The sequence below is a fragment of the Mobula birostris genome, chromosome 31 (assembly GCF_030028105.1).
Source record: "Mobula birostris isolate sMobBir1 chromosome 31, sMobBir1.hap1, whole genome shotgun sequence".
NCBI lineage: Eukaryota > Metazoa > Chordata > Chondrichthyes > Myliobatiformes > Myliobatidae > Mobula > Mobula birostris.
The window spans coordinates 13,718,103-13,732,568 of record NC_092400.1 but is presented as its reverse complement, the minus strand read 5'-3'; the positions used below and the strand labels follow the sequence as shown (position 1 = coordinate 13,732,568).

Below are 14,466 nucleotides of genomic sequence, written 5' to 3'. Positions count from 1 at the left end.
ATTATCATCTTGCGTTTACAAGCCAAAAAATCTGTGCATATACTGAAGTCATTTTGTTAACTCTTTAAGAACATAGAAAAAATAGAAGCCCTTTAACCCCTTAAACCAGTCGTCATTTAAAAAAATGACAGCAAATCACCCGACTTGCATTCTGTTCACCTTTAATCCATCTATATTTACAGAACGATTTTCTGGCTGAGAAATCTAGGTGTGTCCATGGACTGTTGTAGAAACCAGATCATGGCTTGGTACGAAGACGGGTACCTCACTGACATGGGGTTCACTGCCCAATAGATTGGTGGTGGGCTCACTTACAAAAAAAAAAATTAAGTCTGGGAACTTGGATTTCTTGCTGAAGCTTTGCATAGGCCCAGCTCTTGTACACGACTGGCATATAATTTATAATTTTAAATGGTTTATTTCCCTGCTTCATTTCTCAGAGCTTATGTTGATCTTTCAATGTCAGTATTTGCCAAATTAAAATAATGTAGCTATTAAAAACCTGTGATGACTGTCTAAGAAAACATTTATTTAACGATACAGCATGGAGTAGGACCTTCCAGCCCTTCAGGCCCCAGCAACTCCACAACCATGATTAATCCTAACCTAATCACAGACAATTTAGAATAACCAATGAACCTATCTGATATGTATTTGGACTGTGGGAGGAAACCGGAGCACCCAGGGAAAACCCATGCATTCCATGAAGAGGATGTACAGAGACTTCTAATGGAGTGGCATTGGAATTGAACTCTGAACTCCAGAACATCCCAAGCTGTAATGGTGCCCTGCAAACCACTATGTGACTGTGGTACCCTTTACTTGCCAAAATACTATTGGGTGGAACGGTAATATGTAATTGCTTTTCTCTAACATGGTGGTGGTTAATTAAAAATAAAGTAGCTAATTGGAAGGAAAAGCTACCATTTGATTAAGGACTACACTATGATTTACTTCATGATGCTTTATTTGGCCTGTTGCAAAGTACATTCAGTCCCACAACTTTGCATGTTTGTGCTCTGCTCCCGAACACGGTCATGAATCTAATGGTGGTCTAGGAGCTCAGCAAAGGCTCTGGATCCCCAGATCCTTGATCTCTAGGTAAAGAAATCTGAGGTAGAGGCGAGTTGCTCTCCAATGAAAACATCAACGTTTATGGCTGAGTATCATTTGAGGAAACAAAAAGACTCTAGATGCTGGAATCTGGAAAAAAAAAATCCTAGAAGAACAGCATGTCAACCAACGTCTGTGGAGACAGAAGATGTAGTTCTGACATAGGGTCTTTTATGTCAACTTACACTTTCAAAATTGCTTGGGCTACTGAGTGCTATCAGTGTTCTACATTTTTCTGAGTATATTTCAGCCCATTGTGTGTTACATATACACACTTGTACACTGAGACCACAAGGTTAAGAGTTTATTTTTATTTTTGTAAAATAGAAGATGTCTGTGTAAACAGCATTAGTGAAGAAAACATCAATGATTTGCAAAACATTTTTGGAAGATGGATGTTATATTTATTTACTTTCTCTCTCCATCAGCTCTTCTTCTTTTTTCCTTTCCCCTTTTTCTTTTTCTTTTTCTTCTTTAATGATTTCATCAATTGGCGGACTTTGTAACCTTTCCAGAATGCCTGGATCATAACAGCTGCTCTTCCCATGAGGTATATTTGCTCATCTTTTGCCGCCTTTTCCTCTGCTTTTCTCTTTCTGTCTTCTACAATCTGAATATATTCCAACTCAAGTAATTCAATCTTTTGTTCTAACTCAAAGAGCAGAACACCTTCATCTTTGTTGATTTTAACAAGCTGCTCATATTCATCCTGGTAGGACATAATTTTAATACATTTTGATAACCCATTCATTATTAATATTGCATTCAACATTGATTTGTTTTCTAAATAAAATACTTTACAATATATTGACATTTTATGTGATTATTTTCCTCTGGTTACAATCTCTTGAACTATCTTTAAGAAATGTCCTCTATGAGTCCTTGTAAGTTTCAAACTTAAACTCTGGTTCATTTTGATTATCAGATCTTTAATGGATATCTCACCAATTTTCATATAAAAATGGATCAATCTCTCTACCATTCCTTCTGTAATATAAGGTTTTCAGAGGAACGTGATTTTGAAAATGTTTCCCCAAGGTCCGCATCATATTAATTTGTTTCGCTGACAAACTTAGCATTTCAGTATTTCCTGTTATGGCAGAGGTTCATCAAAGGATAAATGCTTTAAGGATATTCATGCAAGGACAGTGAAAATTCCTACTAAACACAAAATACTCTGTAGATGCTGGGGTCAAAGCAACACTCACAACACGGTGGAGGAACTCAGCGTGTTGTGAGTATTGCAAAATTCCTACTATCCAGCATTTACCAGAATTGAGTATAGTGAGAGAACTGCCAAAACAAAATTCCAAATGCCTATTGTTTTGCTTTTTTTAAAAAAACATTCAAGGCTGATCACTGATTGATTTTGATTGATGGACTTTGTAACCTTTCCAGAATGGCTGGGCGGTAACATCTACTTTGTCTAGCTGGTATTTTTACTCCACTCTGGCTGTCTTTTCCTCTGCTTTTCTTTTTCTGTCTTCTACAATCTGAATATATTCCAATTTGAATGATTTTATCTTATATTTCCAGTGCTGGAACTGGATCCCCCTCTCAGTAAAGATCTATGTTCCATCTGTAATAGCAGCACATCACAACCTATCTTTAAAATTAAATTATGTTGACTTAATGTTGCATTTTGAACTCAAAATGTGAAGTAATACGTTTTTCGAAATTGAATCAACCTAGAACATACAGAGTGACTGACAGGGTCCTGAGATATGCTTCAGAACTGAGAGATTCCAGGTACAAATACATAGTTGTCTAAAAATGGCAACATAGTTAGGGTGGTGAAGAAGCTTATGATTTGCCCACCTTTATCAATAAGTATTAGAGTTGGGACATCATGTTACAGTTGAATAAGATGTTGACGAAACTACAGGGAAATATTGCATGCACTTATGGTTACCTTATTATAAGAAGGATGTGACTAAGCTAGATAGGGTGCAGAGAAGTTTCACTAGAAGATTGAACTGAAGGGCTTGAACTGTAAGTAAAGTGTACAGGCTGGGACTGCTTCCCCTGGAATGGAGGCATCTGAGAGGTGATGTTATTAGAGGATTATAAATTCATGAGGAGCATTGAAAAGATGGATGGTTGCAGTCCTTTTTTCTCCATCATAGGGCAGTCTAAAGCTATTTAAGCTGAGTGCGAAAAAAAATTAAGACAGACCTGAAGGAGCACCTTTTTCACACAGCAGGGGATGGGTATATGGAACAAGATGCCGGAGGAAGTGGCAAAGGTGGGTACAATGAAAATGTTTAAAAGATATTTGAATAGGTTCCTGGCTGAGGCACATTTGAAGGGATGTAAGCCAAACACAGTTAAGATGATGAGTTAGACAGGCATCCTAGTTCCATGCTGTATGACTCTATAACTCAATTTAGTGCTCCCAACTAAAAAAAAGATTACGGATCGTAGGCATTGCTGGCAAGCCTGGCATTTATTATTCAGCCCAATTCCCTTGAAGCTTCACAATTTCCGTACAAAGATAAATAAGAACAGTTCTTAGGAATCATACCTGCTTTTCTTGCATGTCAGCATCATATTTCTGGATCCAGTTTTCAATCTCTGTTTCAGTTTTGAACTTACGCTGAAATATGTCATATAGATGAAATATCAGATTCTAGCAACAATATAAATCAATCCTCACAGAAAAAGAGGACTTACTATTAAATCTAGAAATTAATTGTAATCTACTACCAGCAATTAATACTAAATACTTATTTTATAAATTAACTGGAAAATCCCTAGTGGATAGAATGTAGATAATATGCAATTTTGCTGATTGATATATCTACAGTAAATTAAACAATCAAATTTGATTCTCATAAACAAATTTAAAATAATGTCAGTCATCCCATAGTTCTTAATTTGCTGTCATATTGTCAGAGATAGAAATTAAGACAAGTGTTTATTTTCTTGCTTACCATGACCACTGACTTTTGGAACGCACATGATTAAAGATCTAAGGTATGTTCATTTGTGAAGAATTATGCATGTACTTAAGGAGTATTGGAATATTGATAAAAATATTTACGTGTACAAAGGATGGTAGTTTGCTTTGTTACCTTATTGAGACAAGAATTCAATGAACATGGGTATATCCTAAACCTTTCCAGAATGGTACCTATCTTTGTTTTTGCTGGTTTGGTTGGTTCTTTGCCAAATGCAGAATATTAAATACTATTTGTTAATTGGCTTAGTACTTAATTTGTTGTGTTTGATTACTATTTGCCTCTGTTTTATTCTAAGCCTAGCCACAAAAGATTTTGTCATATTTCTGGCACATTCTATTTTGTTTCAAGTCTACAACTTTTGAACATGTTCTTCTTTCTTTTTCAGGATTGTAGATACAGGTCGACCTTCACTAATCCAGCACCATTGGGACCTGAGGAGTGCCAGATTAGTGAAATTGCCGAATTACAGAAGAATCACATTAAGCATAATCGGTGCTGGATTAGCGAAGGAACCGGATTACAGGTAGTCGGATTAGTGAAGGTCGACCTGTATTAACATTTATTTGGTGAAGACATAATATAGAAATACATTGAGTTGCAGGACTTATCACCATTGTTTAGAATTTATGTTATGCTGTACATTTGCACACTTTTGTGTCCTTTTTGTGATAATTTTGCTTCCTCTCTTAGTCATAAACAATAATTTTCTTTTAAGACCTAATTAGGTCATGACTTATGAGACTTTAGTTTTTGTATCAGGTGTTATTAAACCACAGGGAGCATTACAGTAATTAACAAATCACAACCAGGAACAGGGATCTTGAATCATCCTCCATTCACCAATATTTGTACTAGAAAAAATGGTGTCAGATGTTTTTGCAGACCTAGGTGACTTCTTCCAGTTCATCCGCAAAACAGCCTATTCTTCTTTCATCGTATCTTTCATTTCTTTTCAACGTGGCTGGGGTGCTGTTGGAACCCTTGATCTACAGCTGCAGCTCACAGTACCGTTCTCCATGAGCACCCTGTGGCCTGGCATTTCAATATCTCCAGGAGTGGCCTGGAAGACTTGCACCTTAGGGTGTAGCCCCGTGGACGACCCACTTCCTCACCAATATCGCCGACTGAAGCGTCATGGGGGAGTGAAACATCGAGACAGCAGGCGGTGTGTGCTGCTGTTCAGAAGAGGGCCCTGGTAGTTGAGTGATCCTCTCTCTCTCTCTCTCTCTTTTTGATGGTGAGTGAGAGCCTGTCGGTCCTCAAGTCGGGGGACTCAGAGAAGCAACATGGAAGATTGCAGCATCGAAACAGCGAGTGGCTGGTCTCCCGCTCTCGTTGTTGCAGGAGTGATCTCTCTCTCCCTTGCTGGTGAGAGACAGCCTGTCTGAGATGCCGAAGTGTTGGGATGGACTGTAGTTTTTTGATGGGCTCTAGATCAAAGTCTCTTTGGAGGTTGTTGCTATTGCTTGCATATTGTGGGGAGGGGGATCAGTGCTTTCACTGGGGCAAGTTGAGGGAGGGGAAGAGTCAATGCTTTTGCTGCTGCTTGTGTGTGGGAGGGGAGGGTGAGGGGGAGGGGGCTTTGGTGTACTTATGTTTTCTGTCGTTCATTCTTTGGGGGTTTTACTGTTCTGTGGATATCTGCAAAGAATAAGAATTTCACATTGTACACTGTATACATTCTCTGATATTAAATTGCACCATTGAATTCAGGGCAATATGAAGTTTAAACATAACTAGTCAATATGGAGCTCAGTGTTCATCTGCTCAACCCAATCCAACCTAATTTGTATATTTTTTAAACTTGGTTAATTTATTTCTGACCAACAGAAATAATTGTGCATTTTCACAAGAAATGCAGCACATATTATGTTCTTATGTAACAATCGATAATGAAAAATGGAATATCGGGCTATTACTAGAATATGTATATGTACCCTTCTTAATGCTTGCTCAGATGATCTGTGCTCTGTAATCAAGTTGTTCAGCTGGGTTCGAAGCTGAGATATTTCTTCCTGTAACTTGACCACTCGCCCTTCTGAATCTTTCTGATCAGCTTGCTGCTGTTTTTCTGCATCTTGCTTAATTTGACGAATGTAATCTTCTGAGAATAAGTCAAGTTGAAGCAGGTTGTTTTTAAGTTTTCGAATTATCTCGTTCTTTTTCAACATCTGGTAATAGAATGTATATTTGATGTTAAGATATTGTTATTGATATACATTATTAAGTAGGATTTGTTTTCAAAACATTAAATATACCATTGTCTATATCAACACGGCTACTTCAAACAATGAACAGTACTGTATAGGAACAGGCCTTTTGGTCCATGATGTTGTGCCAAACTAATTAAGCTAATGATACCTAATTAAATTAATCCCTTCTGCATGCACATGGTCCATATCGTTCTATTCTCTATATATTCATGTGCCTATCTAAGAGCCAGTCTGCATATATTATAATTATGCATCCTGATATTAGTCCCCCAGTTTCTCTTGCACTATGATTAAGAGAATCAATTTTCATATTTAGGTACTGTGTTGGCAATTGCAAATTTAGCTGCTGCAGCAGGAACACTTGAATAATCTAAACACGAGGAATTCTGCAGATGCTGGAATTTCAAGCAACACACATAAAAGTTGCTGGTGAACGCAGCAGGCCAGGCAGCATCTCTAGGAAGAGGTACAGTCGATGTTTCGGGCTGAGACCCTTCCAGACCTGACGAAGGGTCTTGGCCCGAAACATCGACTGTACCTCTTCCTAGAGATGCTGCCTGGCCTGCTGCGTTCACCAGCAACTTTTATATGTGTCACTTGAATAATCTATGTCCTTTTTACCTTAAATCTTGTTTCTTACTCAAACAGCTAAAGCTGAAGTAATCCTTATAAAAGTCACTGGTGCCTTAAATGGAATGGATTTAAGATGTTTCATTTACCTGAATTTTCTCCTATTACTACCTTTCTGAAAGCAAACTCTTATCCAATGAAAGAGTGGAAGATGAGCGGCAATTCAAAAGATTGAAGTAGGTTTAGAGTGCATACATGTAAATGCCAGGAAGTCGTATATATCGCTGTATTGCATGCATTACCAGCCATATACAATTATGATATCATGGCAGTAACACGAGATATGACCCTAACAAAGGCGTGAGTTATGGGGGCAACAGACGAGGTTAAACCAAATAACTCTTTCAAAGAGCTGACTGAGGCATAATAAGTTGAATACTCTCCTGCTGCGCTGCATCACTAATTCTATAAAAAAAAGAGCCACATTCTTGTTGCTTGTGAGTCTATTTCACAAAATTCTGTACAAGTGTGAGATAACAAAAATGAATCCAATAGCTATAACAGCACCACACCACACACTGGTTAACTTAATAAAAAATATGAAGAACTTGAGTTTATATTCAGTGGGTTTGCTTCTGGTAACAATATCAATGCTTTTTTGAAAAGGGAGAACGTGATTTGGAAGTAACATCCCTAATTTCTCTCTATAGTTGCAGCAGCCTGGGATGAATGATGCTTAGTGCAGATTAAGTTCTGCTGTCTTCATTGATAGTACACAAAAATGGGTTATTGATCAGATGGTTGCTAGATTGAGATGCTTTTACTGTTTTACTCTGTACATGTTTGGAATTATATCTAACTAGTGATTTATCATCCTCTACTACATTAACTATTTTTAAGATATTTCTTAAAAATATATATCATTGCATGAACTTGAATTTAGTTTGTGAGTTGTTGTGGATGAACATCTGATGTCATTCAAGGAGATTAGAGTTGTGTGCATAATACAGCAACTGGTTATTTTCTACTAAGCCATTGATTTAATACAGTTTGTCTATATGCTGCATTGAATGAGGCAGTTTCAAACTGTTCCCACAAGTGAATATGAATTAGTATGTGTTATTGCTCTCTAATGAGGCTGAAACCATTACAAAATTAGAAATGATGTACCAAGGTATGAATACGCTGAATCCTGTTTAAATTAGATATTCTGAAACAAAATATAAATTTACATGAATGCTAACAACAATGTACATGTCTATAAGAAAGCCAAAAATTCTGATTTGATGGAGGATGGATGTGAAAGCACAGAGGAATATCTGGAGAAATTTCTGAAACGCTTGTTCGCTGCTGTCGTTACTGCGTGGTTGGGAATCTTTCGGAGGGTAGGCCTCAAAATCCCCGGCTTTGCCTGCTGTTGGTGACCGAGGTTGAGGTCGAATTGTTTGGACAGATATGGCGCTTAGTACTTGGTGCTGGAGAACTGATCAGAGCTCAAAGTTTTCGGATGACTCAGAGTCGGACTGTGGTTGACATGGCAGGGAGAGTTTTTCTTCGTTCTCCCGTCTGCGTGAGATGTGGGACATTTGAGAGACTTTGAACGTTACTGTGCTCATGGACTTCTTCATCAAGTTATGGTATTGTTGCACTGTTATAACTATATGTTATAATTATGTGGTTTTGTCAGTTTTTTCAGTCTTGGTCTGTGCTGTGTTTTGTGATATCACACCGGAGGAAATACTGTATCATTTCTTAATGCATGCATTACTAAATGACAATAAAAGAGGACTGCGTATCTTCATAATCTAAAAAAAAATGTCCGCAGAAGTCACATCTAGCTCAGTGATTTTTCTGCTTCTTAGAGTATAACGATAAGTAATATTAATTTGCACAAGCTTACTTTCTGAATCTTAGTAGTTTGCCCAAATGTCTCATGATAGGGGGTGGTGATTAAGATCATTTTTACTGTGGACTGTTAATAATCTTGTAGAAGACACAAAACAAAAATCCATTCTTTAACCAAATTTGACTATGACATGTCTATCAGCTTGTTTTGACATGTACTTCTTTGATTGCTGTGGATTTTTCACCACCAGTTGAAAGTTGGTGGTGGCTGGAGGCAGGATTACAGTCAGTTGGAAGCATCAAGTGGGTTTTCTTTAAGTGAAGGGTCTGCCGAAGTGAGATGCCATATATGTTGTATATTTTAGTAACTGTGTCCAATTATTTTGATAAAGATTACATCACACTGTTCTGAACATATGGCCACATAATCTTGTGAATCAAGCCACACTGCCTATATCAAATTTGGCTCACCTTTAATGACCAATTGAAAATATGGTTAAGATAATAATGTTGTGCTACTATGGTTTTGAGTATAAATTTTGCACTTGCAAATATAATTCATTGTATTATTATTATTTTAAGAAAGGCAACATAACTACTTAAGGGAATGATAACCACTTAACAAAGCAGGCAGCTGCAAAAGATCAAAACTAACACAAACAAGACAATTTTCAGCTTGACTCCCTAAGCTTTTTTTAACCTCCTCCCCACCCTATTTTACCCTTATAAATGGCCACTCTCATTCAGAGAGTAATATTTAATTAGGAAAGACAGGATGTACTTTCAATATCTGCCAACCAAGCCTCAGCTATATTCTGTTAATAATATTTATCTTAATAATAGTTAGGCAAGAATAATGAAATGTTGTGCAAATTATGTAAAAGCTGCTATTTTAATCTTTTTGCACAATGTGAAATATCTATAAATGTATTCATGTTCATAAATCTATATTTTAGCTAAAAGGTATCAAACTGAAATGCCTATTTTGGAAAGGTTCCATACTTGGCATTATAACTTGTTTTAAATGCCTGGTGTACAAGTTCCTGGATGCATTTGAAAATCTACTTTTAATTAATCTGGTGAATTATACATAGCCACTTAAAATCAATACTTCTCAAAGTCTAATCCCATGTCCCTGTCACGACAGGTGGAAATTGGTAAAGCCGGCCAACAGGGCGCTGGTGAAGCTGTACGGTGGATAAAACAGATTACAGAAACATTGATGAATTCCACAGGGACCTAAGGGTGCAAGAAGAAGAAGGCGGCTTATAAACATACCCTGTTGTCTGAGGTAGGGTAAGATATCAGGTTAATAATAGGTGTAAGGATTACCTCATTTTCTTTATCTTGGATGGCTGCTGCCAGTTCTGCCTCCAAAGTGGCAATAATTTCTACATTTTGCTTATCTTGCAAAATAATGTTTTCCACAAACTCAGATTTTTGTTTATCTTCTGTGGGTGATACCAAAAGTTTTCCAAACACCAAGTCTTTCAGCTTCATAAGTGCCAGAATGAGACTTACACAAGGTGGTTTCCGAGCTTTACATTCCACTTGAATTACTTGACATGCTGAAGGATTTCCCTGAAAGAGCCGGAGGATGCTTTTAACTGAGCTACCAAGGGCCTGCTTAAGTTGTTTTACATCATTTACTCTCTCTTCTTTGGTTTTTACTTTGTGCTTTCCATCTTGATTTTCCTCTTCAGGAGACTCTTCCTCATTCAATTTACTAATAGCAAAATGCAGGTGTTGCTCTATTCTAATGTATTCCCTGAGAGCACATGTTAATTCCAAACCGATAGCAACACTGAATCTGCTGAGGTTGTCGGCAATGTGGGGAAGCAAGGTAACTCTTTCCAAGTTCTCAATGGTCTTTTCAATTACTGAAATAATTCTTTCTGCTTCAATTGATGCAAGCTTTCTTCTGAATGGTTCTAAGATTTGCAGAGCATCTGCTTTGGGTCCCCCTCTTTGTGTGATCAGATCATAATCAATCATTCTTCTGCTAATAGTCTCAACATTCATGGCTTCTTTCTGATGTTGCTCTATGGCTTCAGTTGCCATTGTTCCTTTCTTCAGGAAGTATTGCTCTTGAGATCTTTAGACCTTCAACGGGTTATATTGCTGAAACACAAATAAAATATTTTCTAAATATTGAAGCAGAATTTTTATCAAAATCTGTCCTTGGAACCATTAAGAGACAAAGTATGGAGTAAAATTTTTCAACTGTGATTCGGCTACTGTAGTTAAAAATTACATCCAATGTCTACACTCATTTGATGTGATCAAATCAAAACACTTAAAACACATTTTTTTAAGCTGCAAATGCTAATAGTTGAAGTTTACTGTGGCCACAACAGGAAATTTCAGTTCACAACCTTGGGGATCTTTCTGACTGCCAATACCACTATTACCATTCACTAGCAAACCAAAACCATTGTGCTTACAAATGCAAAAATCCAAGACTTTGGGGAGCTAGCTGTATCAGAACCAATGAGACTGATGCTTTGGTCATTTAATCATTTACATGGATGATCTTCCCATATCTGTCTAACTATTGTCTCCTTTTGCCTGTATGATCATTGTTTCTGTCATTTAATCAACTCAAAACTTCAATCTAGTAGAGCCTTTGCTTTCTCTTTTGGTTGTGTATGTTAAGAATTTGTTCATCTTCAACATCTTCCAATTCTGATAAAAAGTCTTGAATGTTAACCCTACTTGCATCTCGCTACATAACATATGCTGCCTGACTTGCTGAGTCTTTCCAGAATTTTGATTTTATTTTAGATTTCGCTATCAGCAGCATTTTGATCTTCATTGATTTCTTTCACATTTATTTTCCCTTCATAAGCTCACCTTTTTTCATTTGGTGAAAGGAGCATTTATATAGGATAATCGCAACCAAGGTGCACAAAACACTACACAGCAGTAAGTAGTTCTGTTTATAAAGAAAATATGCTAATAAGAGGTTTTGTTTAGTAATACAGTATAAATTAAGAGCATTGGCTCAGTTAAAGGGCAGCACAGTGGAATAGCTACTTCAGAACACCACAGACTCAGTTTGCACTTCATCTCTCTGACTGTTTCCTCCAGATTCCTCTCTTATCCCAAAAGCATATGGGTTGGTTGGTTAATAGGCCACCGAAAACTGATTAATGTAAGATTAGTGGATAGTTAATGATCAGCATCGGCTAATAGGCCAAAGGACTGGTTCTGTGGCACGTCTCTCTATAATTCAAGGGTTCCTAACCTTTTCTTTTGTCATGGACCCCTACCATTAACTGAGGGGTCCATGGACCCCAGGTTGGGAACCCCTGCTATAGACCTAGAAACAATGATTATGGTTACGCTTCCAAGGGGGATCTTTTACATCCACTTGAATGAGCTGGCAGCTTGACATTGCATCCAAAAAAAGGGATATTGATTAGTGGCCTTCTATAAATTGGCGAGACCTGACGCAGACTGGGAGATCATTTCGCTGAACACCTACGCTCTGTCCGCCAGAGAGAGCAGGATCTCCCAGTGGCCACACATTTTAATTCCATGTCCCATTCCCATTCTGATATGTCTATCCACGGCCTCCTCTACTGTAAAGATGAAGCCACACTCAGGTTGGGGGAACAACACCTTATATTACGTCTGGGTAGCCTCCAACCTGATGGCATGAACATTGACTTCTCAAACTTCCGCTAATGCCCCACCTCCCCCTCGTACCCCATCCTTTATTTATATACACACATTCTTTTTCTCTCTCTCCTTTTTCTTCCTCTGTCTCCCTCACTATACCCCTTGCCCATCCTCTGGGTTTTTCCCCCCTCCCTCTTTTCCTTCTCCCTGGGCCTCCTGTCCCATGATCCTCTCATACTCCTTTTGCCTATCACCTGTCCAGCTCTTGGCTCTACCCCTCCCCCTCCTGTCTTCTCCTATCATTTCAGATCTCCCCCTCCCCCTCTCAAATCTCTTACTAGCTCTTCTTTCAGTTAGTCCTGACGAAGGGTCTCGGCCCAAAATGTCAACCTGTACCTCTTCCTAGAGATGCTGCCTGGCCTGCTGCGTTCATCAGCAACTTTTGTGTGTGTTGATTGATTAGTTTAATATTTTTTTTGAGCACAGCATTAGAAGTTAAGGTTCAAGCTACATTTCTTATCAATGTATGTAGGCAGTATACAACTCTGAAATTTGTCTTTGTTTAAAAAGAAAAATTTACTTTTAGAATTCACACTCATGGAGTGAAATTTAAACTCACCACCTTCTGAATTAAAGGAAGAGTGTTACCATTGAGACGTGGTTGACACAACAGATCAGGGTACCAGCAGGAAATATGTAAGGATTTTAACAAATGATTGCAGAAACATGCAAAAGCAGAAGAGTGCCTTAAATACCTGCATCTGTTTTATATTATATTTTATCAAGTGCTCTTATCTAATAATAGTTGTTATAAAAAGATATTATTTGAAATAATTGATAAATGAACAAGAGTAATTGCTATATTAAATTACAATTATAAAATATGTTAGTTATATAAAAACTAAAATAAACATTTTTATGGTTATTCCTCTTTCTCCACAAACTCAAGCTTGTCTGAAATTATTGTTTGAATCCTAACTGGCTTCCTCCATTTCTTACTGAACCAGGAATTCAACTAATGCACCAATTTTAAAATTCTCATTTATCCATGGAAAGTGTTCAGTTCTCTGCTTTCCTCCAATTCTAGTCCCTGATTTTCAACATTCCAACAATGGAGATCGTGCTTTCAGCTGCCTGGGCTGCGAGCACGAGATTTCCCTCCCTAAACTATTCTATCCTTCTATCCTTTCAGCTATTCCTTAAACTTGCATCTTTGTTAATATCTCCTTATGTGATTTAAGGTCAAATTCCATCTAATTGTTTCGATGTGGTATTTTATATGCACAAAATAAATGTAAGTTTCGTATTGTATTTGGTAAATAGGACATATTTTATGTATTCATTTTGAAAAAATGTTAATTGCGTTTGTTTAGATTAACGTTATGAGACAAAAAATATACACAAACAAATTAGTCTGACTTAAATTACAAATTTGGAAAAAATACGTATCTTCAAGCTCTAGTAGAGAATTTTGGAGTTTATTACATTTCCAATATTTCTCTATTTAGCTCCTTTACAAGGACAATGTTTGTTCGATAACCAATTAACTCTCCCTATTGACATCTCAATCACACAAAAACCTCCCAAACTGCTTTAACAGCCAATTATTATTTTAAGATGCAGTCGTTTCTACGCTCAACCAACTTGCTACCACAGCCAGCAATGATCACCCATAAAACTACTTTAACAACGACGACAGCCTCACATGAGCTCCAGTGGACCTGGTGCTCAGATCTCTGTGGTGGGGTTTGGGCAGAAGCTCGCGTTAAGAGAACCGTTGCTCCCACAAGTACCTGGTCAGCTCCCCAGTTGGAGAAAACACAAATCCACACCACTCGGCAGATCGGCTATTCTCTCTACCCCCAGTGTTCAGCCTGGTTCCGGTCCTTTACTCTTTACTTTACATGTCAGGAAGCTCGATATCCGGAGAATGCACGCCCGGTGCTTCTGTTTGCTAGATGCGCTTATTCCGTTGCTAAGAAACGCGTGACCTTTCCCCTCTGACCCCATGGCCCCCGCCTTGGTTTTCTAGCCGCGCGTTCAGGACGGAGGAAAAGACGGGCACGCGAAGCGGAGACCTCGACCAAACGTGATGGTCCCTGCGCTTTGATTGACGTTCCTTCGTGGAGGTCTCGCCC

The 14,466-nt window shown here is 38.0% G+C and overlaps 1 protein-coding gene across 2 annotated transcripts; it reads right to left on the bottom strand.

Moving 5' to 3' along the window:
- Nucleotides 1-75: 75 nt before the first annotated feature.
- Nucleotides 76-14,367, bottom strand: iqcd (IQ motif containing D). Of its 2 annotated transcripts, none has more exons than XM_072247550.1 (5): nt 14,122-14,367; nt 10,226-10,825; nt 6,014-6,247; nt 3,638-3,709; nt 76-1,822 (listed from the first exon to the last, which is right to left on the bottom strand). In XM_072247550.1, exons 2-5 carry the CDS (start codon nt 10,763-10,765, stop codon nt 1,538-1,540), a joined length of 1,131 nt encoding a protein of 376 aa, XP_072103651.1. In that variant the 5' UTR covers nt 10,766-10,825; nt 14,122-14,367; the 3' UTR covers nt 76-1,537. The 2 variants fall into 2 exon arrangements, with proteins under 2 accessions (XP_072103651.1, XP_072103650.1); XM_072247549.1 differs by having other exon boundaries at nt 78-1,822; nt 10,037-10,825; nt 14,122-14,365.
- Between the last annotated feature and the right edge of the window lie 99 nt (nt 14,368-14,466).

Excerpts from the sequence above, each read along its gene's own strand:
- iqcd (XM_072247549.1), bottom strand. The coding sequence starts at position 10,765 with ATGGCAACTGAAGCCATAGAGCAACATCAGAAAGAAGCCATGAATGTT. Across the intron at positions 6,248-10,036 it reads TCCAAGATAAAGAAAATGAG|ATGTTGAAAAAGAACGAGAT; the intron begins GTAATCCTTACA and ends TTCTATTACCAG. Across the intron at positions 3,710-6,013 it reads CTGAGCAAGCATTAAGAAGG|CGTAAGTTCAAAACTGAAAC; the intron begins GTACATATACAT and ends GACATATTTCAG.